The 12,093-nt window shown below is 31.2% G+C and overlaps 1 protein-coding gene and 1 non-coding gene across 2 annotated transcripts; one reads left to right on the top strand and one right to left on the bottom strand.

Annotated features, from left to right (window-relative positions):
• The first annotated feature begins 4,669 nt into the window (after nt 1–4,669).
• LOC102582451 (probable choline kinase 1) lies at nt 4,670–8,304 on the top strand. The gene is made up of 8 exons (XM_006358974.2): nt 4,670–4,773; nt 5,253–5,635; nt 6,220–6,341; nt 6,421–6,616; nt 6,976–7,093; nt 7,217–7,264; nt 7,738–7,838; nt 7,929–8,304. Exons 2-8 carry the CDS (start codon nt 5,288–5,290, stop codon nt 8,079–8,081), a joined length of 1,086 nt encoding a protein of 361 aa, XP_006359036.1. The 5' UTR covers nt 4,670–4,773; nt 5,253–5,287; the 3' UTR covers nt 8,082–8,304.
• A 1,123-nt stretch (nt 8,305–9,427) lies between these two features.
• On the bottom strand, nt 9,428–9,498 carry TRNAG-GCC (transfer RNA glycine (anticodon GCC)). The gene has a single exon. It is a non-coding gene; the product is annotated as a tRNA-Gly (tRNA).
• Between the last annotated feature and the right edge of the window lie 2,595 nt (nt 9,499–12,093).

Here is a 12,093-nt window from a genome sequence, read left to right as displayed (position 1 = left end):
ATTTTTGTTCCTATTTTATATTTCGATATTTGTCAACTATTAACTTTGCATATTTCTTAAAAAGCTATAAATAAAAGGATATTTTACTATATCATTCTTTGAATATACTATTTTCGTCGACTTTTTAATTGTCATGATTTTTTTTTTAGAGTTCAACTATTAGAACTTTGATTAACATTTTATAATGTATTTTTTCGTCATATTGATATGCAAAAAATGCTATTTATAATACTTTTTGTATAATTTTTGAATATCTAATTTTTTTTTTAAAATATCGAATTAATATACTCTAATTTAACTTTGAAAATTGGTCAAATTGACGTTTGAAAAACGCAACATGACAATTAAAAGTGAATGGAGGAAGTAATAAGTACAATGTCTTGGAAAATGTAATTGAGAAATGACTATATTAATTAATGATAAGGATAAATTAGGAACTAAGTGTAAAATTATCTATTGATTTTATAAAGTAGACAAGTATTGTTGGACATCTCATAATAGTATAATGGACAACTATTGTTGAACGGAGAAAATATTTGTCCACTAAGCAAAGACTTGATTATTTTTATTGAATTGTCCTTATCAAAGTCACTTTAATACTTATTTTTAATTGTTTTTTTCTCGTAATAAAGTGTTAGGGTGAAACTCAATAAGGATAAAATAAGGATGATGTCATTAAATAATTATCAAATAAGAAAATCTGATATTTCTTTTGAAGCAGATTTAAAAAAAAAAGATTGATGAATTATGATTGAGAGAGTATGTCTCAAAATACTAGTCATTTTAAAAATTCAAGACAAATTCATTTCTTTTCTATTTTTCCTTTACTAGCATGTATTCTTTAAGACTACAAATAACTTACATCATCACATAAATAGAATAAAATATTCAGTAAAGAGAATCATTTCTTAAACATAAAAAAGGATAAATAGTCAAAATTTCCTCCTAGCAATTATTTTCTTAAGGCGTGTAAATAAAAAAATATGATAAGTATTTTGATATAAAGAGAATATTTGTGATAAAAATTCGCTATCAATTAAAAATAATAATTTAAAAGTAATTTTCAGACTTAGTATGTGTATCCAAATTATATACATCCTAAGAATGTTGAAAAACTGTGAGTGAACACTAAATTCCTACTCTCATCGTACAATTAATTAAACATTAAAAAATGAACAGTATTTAATAGCAAAGATAAAATAAATACACATGATAAATTATTTATTGATTTTTTAAACTTGACAAGTACTGTTGGAACTTTGATTATCCCTTAAAATAATATAGTGAACAAGTAAGATAGATTAATGAAGTAATTAATTAAAAGGTTATTTGAAAGAAAAGGTCATGGGAGGGATCCTTTTTTTTTAAAAAAAAAATGAAAATAAGAGAGAGAAAAATAAGGTCAGAAATTGAAATATTGAGTGATTAAGTCCTCGCCAACAAAACTAAAACTAATTAAACTGTCCTTATTTTTCAAAGTGAGAAGGATCAATTATCTGTTGGGTATTAATTGTCCTAACTTTTTTTACCATAAATAGGATTTTCTTTTAGGAAAAAGTTTTGGATTGATTAGTCCTTTTCTTGTAGGAAAAGGTTAGGATTCTATAAATAGAGGCTTGTTCTTTCTAACTTAATTAGCATTCACAATGTAGTCCTAGAGTTTTGAGAGTTTCGGTTATGGGGGAGAATTTGTGAACCTACTTGTATTTCGAGTGAATTGGTTGAGGTTATTTCTCTCTATATTTTGTACTCTCATAATTATAGTAGATTACTCATCTCCTTTGTGGACGTAGGTCGATTGACCGAACCACATTAAATCTTTGTGTCTTTTGGTGTGTTTCTCGTTTGTCTTCTTACTCATGGTCTTTCGAGGTTTGCTTTGCTAGCTTCCGCATTATACCTGCTTTTATTTGCCCTGAGTTTCTTACCATAAATAGCTTTTCCTTCTACAAAAAGGAAAATAGAATATCTCCATATTTGGCTAGTCCTTTTCTTATAGGAAAATGTTTAGGGCTCTATAAATAGAGACTATTCCCTTCTAACTTAATTAGCATTCACAATGTAGTATTCTTAAGGGCTTTGAGAGTTTTGGTTAGGGGGAGAATTTGTGGGACACAAGCTTGATACGTTATCACTTATGTGAACCTCCTATGTATTCCCAGTGAATTGGTTGAGGTTATTTCTCTCTATATTTTGTACTCTCATATTTATAGTGGATTGCTCATCTCCTTTGTGGACGTAGGTCGATTGACCAAACCACGTTAAATCATTGTGTCTTTTGGTCTATTTCTCGTTTGTCTTATTACTTGACACTTGCTTATTTCGGTCCCAACAAGTGGTATCAGATCCATGGTTCAAGGATGGAACCATGTTAGAGATGGGTGTTCATCTTGGCAGGTGTAGTTCTAGCCGTAACCTTTTGACAGTAATGAAGATCTTTGTTGGAGAAATTGTTTTAGAGAGGTTCTCTGTGTCGAGACTTAAATTTGATGGAGGAGATTATGGAGAAGAGATGCAAGATCCTAATGATTATGTGAAGAAGGTGGACAAATTTATTTTGTCAGAAATTCAGGCCAAAGGGGAGATTTGTTGGCATTTATTTGCCCTAATTTCTTACCATAAATAAGTTTTCCTTTTATGAAAAGGTTTTAATATTTTACTAGTCATTTTATTGTAGGAAAGATTTTAGGACTCTATATATATAGACTTGTTCCTTCTAACTTAATTAGCATTCATAATGTAGTCCTAGGGTTTTGAGAGTTTCGGTTATGGGGGAGAATTTGTGAACCTACTTGTATTCCGAGTGAATTGGTTGAGGTTATTTCTCTCTATATTTTGTAGTCTCATAATTATAGTGGATTGCTCATCCCCTTTTGTGGACGTAGGTCGATTGACCGAACCACGTTAAATTTTTGTGTCTTTTTGGTGTGTTTCTCGTTTGTCTTCTTACTCATGATCTTTCGAAGTTTGCGTTGCTAGCTTCCACATTACACCTACTTATTTTCGGTCCTAACATTATCTTAGAAGTCTTGAGTATTTTTCCAAGTCAAAACTATATACACTATGTCCTTGTGGATAAGATCGAATTTCACAGAAGTGATATAATTTACAAATAAAGAAACCTAATAAATACTGGAGAGTCCATCCCTTCTAATAAATATAAATATAAATATAAATATATTTACGTGTTCTTTTTTTTTTTTCAATAAGATAATAGATAACATTACGTGGATTATTTTTAGTATTATCTATTGTGAGGATATTTTTCATGTATTTGGATATTTTTATACAATTCTTGATTATCAATATTGACATGCTAAAGCTATACAAATTTAAATTACCGACATATATATTATTAAACATCATATAAAGTTATTCAGGAATTAATAACGTAATTTATATAAAACAATACCGATTTATACAAAACTATTTTTTTTTTATCATCATTTTCAAATACACCACAAATTTTGGATGTAGTTGAAAAAGAAAAAAGGAAAAAAAAGGGCACGTGTCGTTATCTCAACGGTTGGATGATAAAGTTCCGTACTTTTTTTAGTCGTTAGTCGTTTTTCCTATTTTCATTGTGAGTCGTTAGTCGTTTATTTCAACCACTAATCCTTTTTCGCGGCGACTTTTGATTTAGCGGTTCCTACGTGGCGACTTCTTATTGGTAGTCTGACTTTTAAATTGTGTGCCGTCCAAATCCCAAGTCCAATTATTACATACAAAATTATTTTCTTTTTTCAATATTTTTTAATTTTTTTTTTTTGAAGTTTTAAATTAACAACAGCTAGTTGAGATGGTCAGTCAACTCATTTTTTTTAATTAAATAATTATTTCTTTTAGAGGTTTAATATAAGTATTCAGTTTTTCTCAAATTTTCTTTTGGCTGTAAAAGGAGAGTTGATTGTGATAATAGTTTTTGCTTTCATTCTTGAGTTCACTATTTATTGAAAACAATTTTTTTATCCACAAATAAAGGAATAATATTTGCTTATATTACATTTTTTTTCAAATCTCACTAGTAAAAATATACTGACTTTGGTATTGTAATAGTTGTTTGAAAAAACATAGAAAATAGTAAGAACAAATTAAAAAAAATTCATTCAAGACCGTAAAAGACTACTTTATATGATACTGGATAAAAGAAAATATAATAAAGTAGAAAATAATTATTTTCATATATCTTTTTAGTTCTTTTTTTTCTTTATGTAAAACACATATTAACGCACTATTAAATGAAACGACCCAAATAAAGCAAAAGGAATATAAAAGATTTATATAGTCAACTCTTGTTTTAAGTCACGATTATAACAATCAAATAAATTTTGAAAAAAATGATAATTTGAGCTACTTCATATGATAAAATCAGATTGTCGAATCTCAAATGCTTGTCAACAATATTATTCATTACCGCAAATAAATATTTTACCAAGAATCAAGGTGTACACAAGCTGACCTACTCACCATATTTATTTATTTCTGAGGAAAAAAAAAACTCCATTAGTCAAAGTTGGAAAACAAAAAATCTTTAGTTTTAACTTTTTTGACATTCTTTAGTTCCCCTTTTTATTTTATATGAAATAATAATAATTAGTATAATAGAAAAAAAGTTGATTCTTGGTGTATATGGTTGTCATAATACACGGAGACAATTTTTCTATATATACACAGAGCGGTTGCCTAAATGTCATATAGTTTTCTTCTCTCTGTAAATCACTCTGTATATTTTTAAAACTTTTGAGGTTTTATTTCTCAGCTCCCCCTAAATCTGTAAGTTCTTTGTTTCTTCATGCAAATCTCTTTATGGGGTTCTTAAATTTATGTTCTTTTTCATGTTTATAGCTATTCTGCATCTGGGGTTTGTTTAATTCTGTCAAAATCTCTACTTTCTTGAATAGATCATGTGTTTGACTTGGGAAAAATTGTAACTTTCTTGAAATTTTGTGTTAGAGTTTTGGATACTTGAGGTTAATACTGGGAAATTTTGTTACTTTCTTGAATTTTTTGTGTTGGGATTTTGGATACTTGGTGACAAGACTGGGAAAGTTTGTTACTTTCTTGAATTTTTGTGTTGGGATTGTGGATACTTGGTGTTAAGACTGGGAAAGTTTGTTACTTTCTTGTATTTTCGTGTTGGGTTTTTGGATACTTGGTGACAAGGCTGGGAAAGTTTGGGACTCTTTTGGATTTTTGTGTTGAATTTTTAGATATTTGGTCAAAGGGCTTTCTGATTTTGATTTTTTTTTCAGGTGAAGCTTTTTCTCTTGTTGGTTTTTATTCTGTGATGGCGGTGAAGACTAATGGAGTTGTTGATGGTATTTTGCCGGAGGAATTGATGAAATTGCTCTTATCATTAGCTACAAAATGGGGGGATGGGTTGGATCTAAAGAACTTGAAAGTTCATCATTTGAGTGGTGCTATGACTAATGAGGTTTATAGGATAAGTTGGCCTACTAAGAACGAAAACGTCCCGAGGAGAGTTTTGGTTCGAATGTATGGTGAAGGAGTAGATCGTTTTTTCAATAGGGATGAAGAGATTAGAACTTTTGAATGCTTGTCAAAGAAGGGTCAAGGACCTAAGCTTCTTGGTCAATTTGCAAATGGTAGAGTTGAGGAGTTCATTCATGCAAGGGTATGTCAAATTTCTGACTCGATTTGTTGATTTCCTTACTTTTATCTATTGGATATATGTGGCTTTGTAGGTTTATGTTACTATGAAGTTAATGATTTGAGTACCAAAAATGAGATTTCTAGGAGTTTCTGTATGTTGATCAAATGATCATAACTTTACAATTTCATTGTTTGTTGTGGATATCGATAAATTGATCGGCGTATATAGAGGGTCAATGGTAGTGTGTTGAGTATAATGAACTATGTGTTTTAGACGAATCCTCTGCAGTCTGGCTTTCCCTTCTAATCCTAGGTAGCTCAATGACTTGTCTTAAGTGAAAACTATTAGATGCAGATTTTGTACAATGCATGGCTTCTGTTCTTTTGAACAGACAGCGGATCTTTGAAATAAGATTAAATCAATTTGATGCACTCCTATTGAATAAACCGAGCAGCAGGTGGTGCTCCTTGCCTTCACAATTCAGCAGAATAAAATTGTGTTGTATAGTCTTTGACCATGTCTAGAATGAAGCAAAGTTGGAGATCATCGTGATGTTTATTGATTGCTGTTTGACTTTGTTCTGTCTGTCTTATTTGCATTCTCAGACACTGTCTGCTGAAGATCTTCGTGACTCGGAGATCTCTTCTTTGATAGCTGCAAAACTGAGGGAGTTTCATAACCTTGACATGCCTGGTTCAAAGAATGTCCTTCTATGGGACCGTCTCAGGTATCAATTTACCAGCCGGAACATAGTTTGATCTTTTATAACTGAAAGTCTGATACAAATTGTTTATGCAAAATTCCAGAAAGTGGCTAAATGAGGCGAAGGGTTTGTGCTCTCCTGAACATCTAAAGGAGTTCTCTTTAGGTAATCTGGACAAGGAAATCAGCTTATTGGAGAAGGAACTGCCAACAGAGTCTCATGACATTGCATTTTGTCACAATGACATGCAGTATGGTAACATAATGATTGACGACAAAACAAAGGCTGTTACTATCATTGTAAGTGTTGTATGATATCAGTCAGAACTTTATACAGCTTCTGTGTGAAGGCGTATACTTGCTCAAACTTACAAATACTCTGATCTGTTTTCTTGAGGTGGAACTGTGTCTTCTTCGTTGAGATAATAGGCTCAGGATGTAATTACTTGTGAAAATCTTTTTTCGTGTTCTCGTGCTGTAGTTTAACTGGTATTCTAAGATATCTGAGCAAGTTTTAAACTGCATCCTTAATCAGGAATTGGTTATATTTTGCTTCCTATCTTCCTTTCTGAACTTCTTGTCTTGTTGGCCTTTGATTTGATCACCGGCTTCCAATATATCAGTAATTGCACATTATTTACAATCTGATTGCATTGCAGGACTATGAGTACGGTGGTTATAATCCAATTGCTTATGACTTTGCAAACCACTTCTGTGAAATGACTGCAAATTATCATACTGATACCCCTCATATCATGCACTTCAATACTTACCCTGGTAAGTAAATATAAGTTGCAACAAGAGAACACAGAGATCATGCTTGTTTGCTACTCTGATGTTCCTACTAACCCTGACATGCGCGGTTTATTAACTCTTTTTTGAATTTTAAACTTCCAACAGATTTAGAGGAGCGACAGCGATTTGTACGTGCATATCTCAGTTCTTCAGGTAAGCTTGAAGTTTGAACATCTTTTACTTTTGTCTGCACCTCTCTGTCCAAAGCATACGGTTGATTTCTTGCACACGATAAATATGTTCTGACCCTTCAGGACCACATAACATTTATTATTCAATTTGGATAGGCATCGAATAATAAGATAATTGACCTTTAAGGCAGCAGAAAGATCAGTTTTATTTGGTGATGGGACCAAGATGCCAAGACTTTAATTACTTTAGATATTTAGAACCTGATTCTCATTTAACTTGGAATTGAAAAATAGTAGTAGTCGTTGTTATTTGTAGGACCGATGTATTAATAAATTGTCCTAATAGCCTCAACTAAAACCAAACATGTTCCCTTGTCCAATTAATATGGTCAATGATAGACAGACCTAAGATTTAAGCAGTCGTTGTGTGCCTGCTTTGTGCACCGACACAGCAGAATTATCTTATTGAGCTTGGAATCCCATTGACAAGTGCAGGCAATCAACCAAGTGATGAGGAAGTAAAGAAACTTGTTGACGAAGCAGAGAAATATACGCTTGCAAATCACTTGTTCTGGGGATTGTGGGGAGTCATCTCGGTATGCCTTTTACACACTTCCTCTCTTGATCACTACATTTCACCGCGCATTTTTCTCTTTCTGTGTTATAATTGTTGTTTCTTCTGACAGGCATATGTTAACAACATCGAGTTTGACTACATGGAGTACGCGAGGGGAAGGTTCAAGCAGTACTGGTTGAGAAAGCCCGAGCTCTTAGGTGCCTCAGACGACTTGTTACATGTTGATGGTTCAGCTGAACCAATTCACATTTCTCCGCAATAGCTTGATGATATAACATGTACATTAACAATGTAGAATGTAAAAGCCTTATCGATAGGCCTATGTCGTATAATGAGTGGAGCATTTAGAGTCTTCAATGTTTCATAGAATATGTTTATAGGCCATTATTGAGGTTTTAAGTATTTGATGTACTGTTTATAAGAGTGAGTGGTGTTGAACCACAAATATATTATCCAGTTTAATAAAATGAAAGTTTCTTTCTCAAGCTGTTGCTTTCATTTTCCATCTCTTTTTTTTTTACCTTCATTTGTTACCAAGATTGTACTGAAGTTGGAATAGGACCTTTAAATTTGATGTGTACATATATGAATATGGCAATGGCAGACTATACACCAAAACAACTCAATTTGTGTAAAGATAAGACAAGACAATATATGTCTAGTGTAGCAAAAATATGTTATTTGAGTAACATTTGTATGTAATCTAGCAAAACACTATAGATATGGAAGGGAGTTGGGAGTGGAGCCTGGCGGTAACAGGGGTTGGGATGGTCAAAGTGTAGGGGTTGGGGGAATTGAGTGTCTGAGGAGGATACAATAAACATGGGATGGTCAAAGTGTAGGGGTTGGGGGAATTGAGTGTCTGAGGAGGATACAATAAACATAGAAATTAGAATATATTATTTATAGAACTTGTTTTCCCTACATCCACTAAGGAAGTTGTATTAGCATTTTTAAGGAATTTATTTTTAAGGAAAATGTTTTCCAAAAAAATTGTCCATTCAAACATGAGCGGAAAAGAAAACAATTTCCAAAAAATGTTTTCCTCCCTAGCAAAAACATTGGTTAGAATGTTTGGAAAACATTTTCTCTAGTAAAATAAGTTCCTGAAAAATGAGGAAAATGACTTCTCACCTCATGACCTCACCCTCGAAGCCCCATTGCCCATTCCATTCTACATTCATAATGTTTTGCTAGATAACATATAAATATTCTTTGAAAATTATTTTTTTGCTTACTTACCAAAAAAACAAGTAAGAAACTCACTTAATTTCACCCCACTGCCCATTCCATTCCACCTTCATAATGTTTTGCTAGATAACATATAAGTTCCCACTGCCCATTCCATTCCACCTTCATAATATTTTGCTATATAACATATAAATATTCAAGAAATTATTTTCTTGCTTATTTACCAAAAAAACAAGTAGGAAACTCACTTAATTTCATCCCACCCTCGAAACCCAAGATTCCGTGCCCATTTCATTTCACCTTCATAATGTTTTGCTATATAATATATAAATATTCAAGAAATTATTTTCCTTCATACTGAAACACACCTTTTTGATAGAAAAAAAGTTGCACACACCTTTTTGATAGAAAAAGAGTTGCACCAGCCGGGAATCGAACCCGGGTCTGTACCGTGGCAGGGTACTATTCTACCACTAGACCACTGGTGCTTGATGAAATAAGTACGTAACCTATTAATTATCTTCAATCATAAAATACGTGTCTTCAAATTGATACTACCATCAACTTAACATGTAACTTTTAATGTGAAGATTACTCATTAGCCATTCTAGAAAATTTGTTATCATCCACTGATCAGAATTTATTGAAAATGGACATATATGTTGGTTTTACTTTTCTCTCATAAATATGTGTTTCATGCTTTGGTATAAGTGTACGGTTAAATCATAAGGGGCCACAAAATTGGAATCGAATCAGAATAGGGGCGGAGTTAGAGTGTTGACCACAAATTTAATCGAATTCTGTAACTTTTGATTCAAATTTTGTATTTATTCTAAAAATCTATTGAATATTGTACAAATTATTAGTGATTTAGAATTCAAAACTCGTGAAATTCAAATTTTGATTCTGCTTTTGAACAAAACATTCAAAATATCTCCGCACATGAAAACGATAATTTGAGAAGCTTCAAAGGGAAAATAAAAGATTTGTTTTTTACTCTATTTGCACATTGTTCAATTGAACTCAACCACCATTCAATAGATAATGACTTGTTTGAGGATAAATAAGTAATTTAGAATTTGTTTACAACAGTAATATATTCAGAATTCGATATAATCTCACATGTGGGATCTGAAAAGTGTGATATGTAAAAAAAATGCACAAATCAATATTTGTGAATACTTATAATAGTCTTCTCTTACAAACTTTTGAATTCTTTTACATTGGAATTTATGCCCAATACATCTCAACTTCTAAACATTCTTACATTAGATTTACAAAAATGAAAAATTCTTTCAATTGAATTCAAACACCTATTATTGAACTCGAAATACTTGCAACTAAAAAGTGAGTAAAAAACACTGGTGTAGTCAATCTTCCAAAAAGGGGATTTATTATGAAATTTACTTTAGTTTAAAGCACCGACCAGCAGAATAAATTCTCAAATTTTAACTCTTTGGAATAATCTTAGTTATTTTATTATATTATGTCTACATCAAAAAAAAAAAAATCCACCGGTAAAAAAATTAGTGGTAATACTTTTTGTCTTCTTTTTCAGATTATTATTTTTTCTTTGTGTAATTGTTTCTCTTCTACGAAGATACCAATATTCAAAACAAGAAGATTGATTCTTAGATTTCTATCGTAAACAATCTCTTTATTGATTTTTTTGTGGTAAAATATTGGAATCGAACCCAGGTATGTACCGTGGCAGGGTACTATTCTACCACTAGACCACTGGTGCCTCATGTGAAATTTTTTATCAAATATTTTATATCTAAATATCCCTATCTTTTGTTTATTGGTGTAACAATGGAAGACTTTTTTTCGTTTAACCATCACGTATCCGATATCCACTATATACTATCCAAATTTGAAAGTGCAGCGAATTAAATACATTTAGACTCGAGATGTACATCTAATTAGAGTGAATGAATCTTATCCATCTCACCATATATTTCTTCGTGTTATCATAAGAGTCCAAGTTGATACTACAATTAATACATGAGAATTATATTGAATAAGGTTACCAATTAGTAACTATCTATCACAAGTTTGTAAACATTTATGGAAAACTATTAACCAATCACTAAAAATTCACAAATTTTGAAGCACTTGATTTAGATAGTGTGAGTTTTTGCACTCTTCCGACACTTTAATTAATTACTTACAAGACCTTACAAGTTACATATCAACATTTAATTTGGTTAAAAAGAAGAAAAAAAACTCTTCTTTAAAATATATATGTAAATTATGAGTGTTATTACTTATGAGCTAAGTTTGAAAGAAAAGCACCTCTCAACTTTTGTTTTTCTTCCAATGACCAATTTGATGAATTGTTATTGCTTGCCATAAAGCTTTTGTTCGTACTATTTGTCTATTCATCATCAATAAAGGCACCAATAGAAGACCTGAGGAAAAGTTCCTTGTTTCCTTGTATTTTCTCTAAGGTTTCCTTTCTCAGTGGTTAAGTTCTCACCCGCATCGCAAAAATCGTTTGGTAGAAAGTATGAAAATAGTATTAGAGTTGGTGAATTATTTTATAGAAATTTTGAGGGTATATATATATAGTTTGTCTTTTACTCATGTTTATTCATATTTTAATAGGTGAAGTATTGCTAATATCATGATATGTTATGGATTACTTCATTCGTTCCTTTTTAGTTGTTATATTGCATTATTTGAAAGTCAATTTTCAAAGTTAGATTATATTAATTCAATACTTTAAAGAGATAAATGTCAAAAACACACCTAAACCATACCTTTTTTTTAGTTTCATACCTAAACTATTGAGAGTGTGAGTTTCATACCTAAACTATTATTTTTTAGTTTGAGAAACACACCTCTCTCTTTTATCACTCTCATCATGGTGTGTGTAACACACTCTCTCTTTTATTTTAAAAAAATATCACATCACACTCAACATGGACAAAGCGTTCAACCTTGACAAAACTTAAATAAATTATTAGTATTAGTTAAAATTAAAAATTAAAAAATTATTATCCAAAAAATAATATTTATTGTATAAAATAAAATGTAAAATATTTTTCTTACCCCACTCCATCACTTCCTCTCACCGGCCC

Source organism: Solanum tuberosum, unplaced genomic scaffold (genome assembly GCF_000226075.1).
Source record: "Solanum tuberosum cultivar DM 1-3 516 R44 unplaced genomic scaffold, SolTub_3.0 scf00285, whole genome shotgun sequence".
Classification (NCBI taxonomy): domain Eukaryota; kingdom Viridiplantae; phylum Streptophyta; class Magnoliopsida; order Solanales; family Solanaceae; genus Solanum; species Solanum tuberosum.
This window is presented reverse-complemented; position numbering and strand designations above follow the sequence as displayed.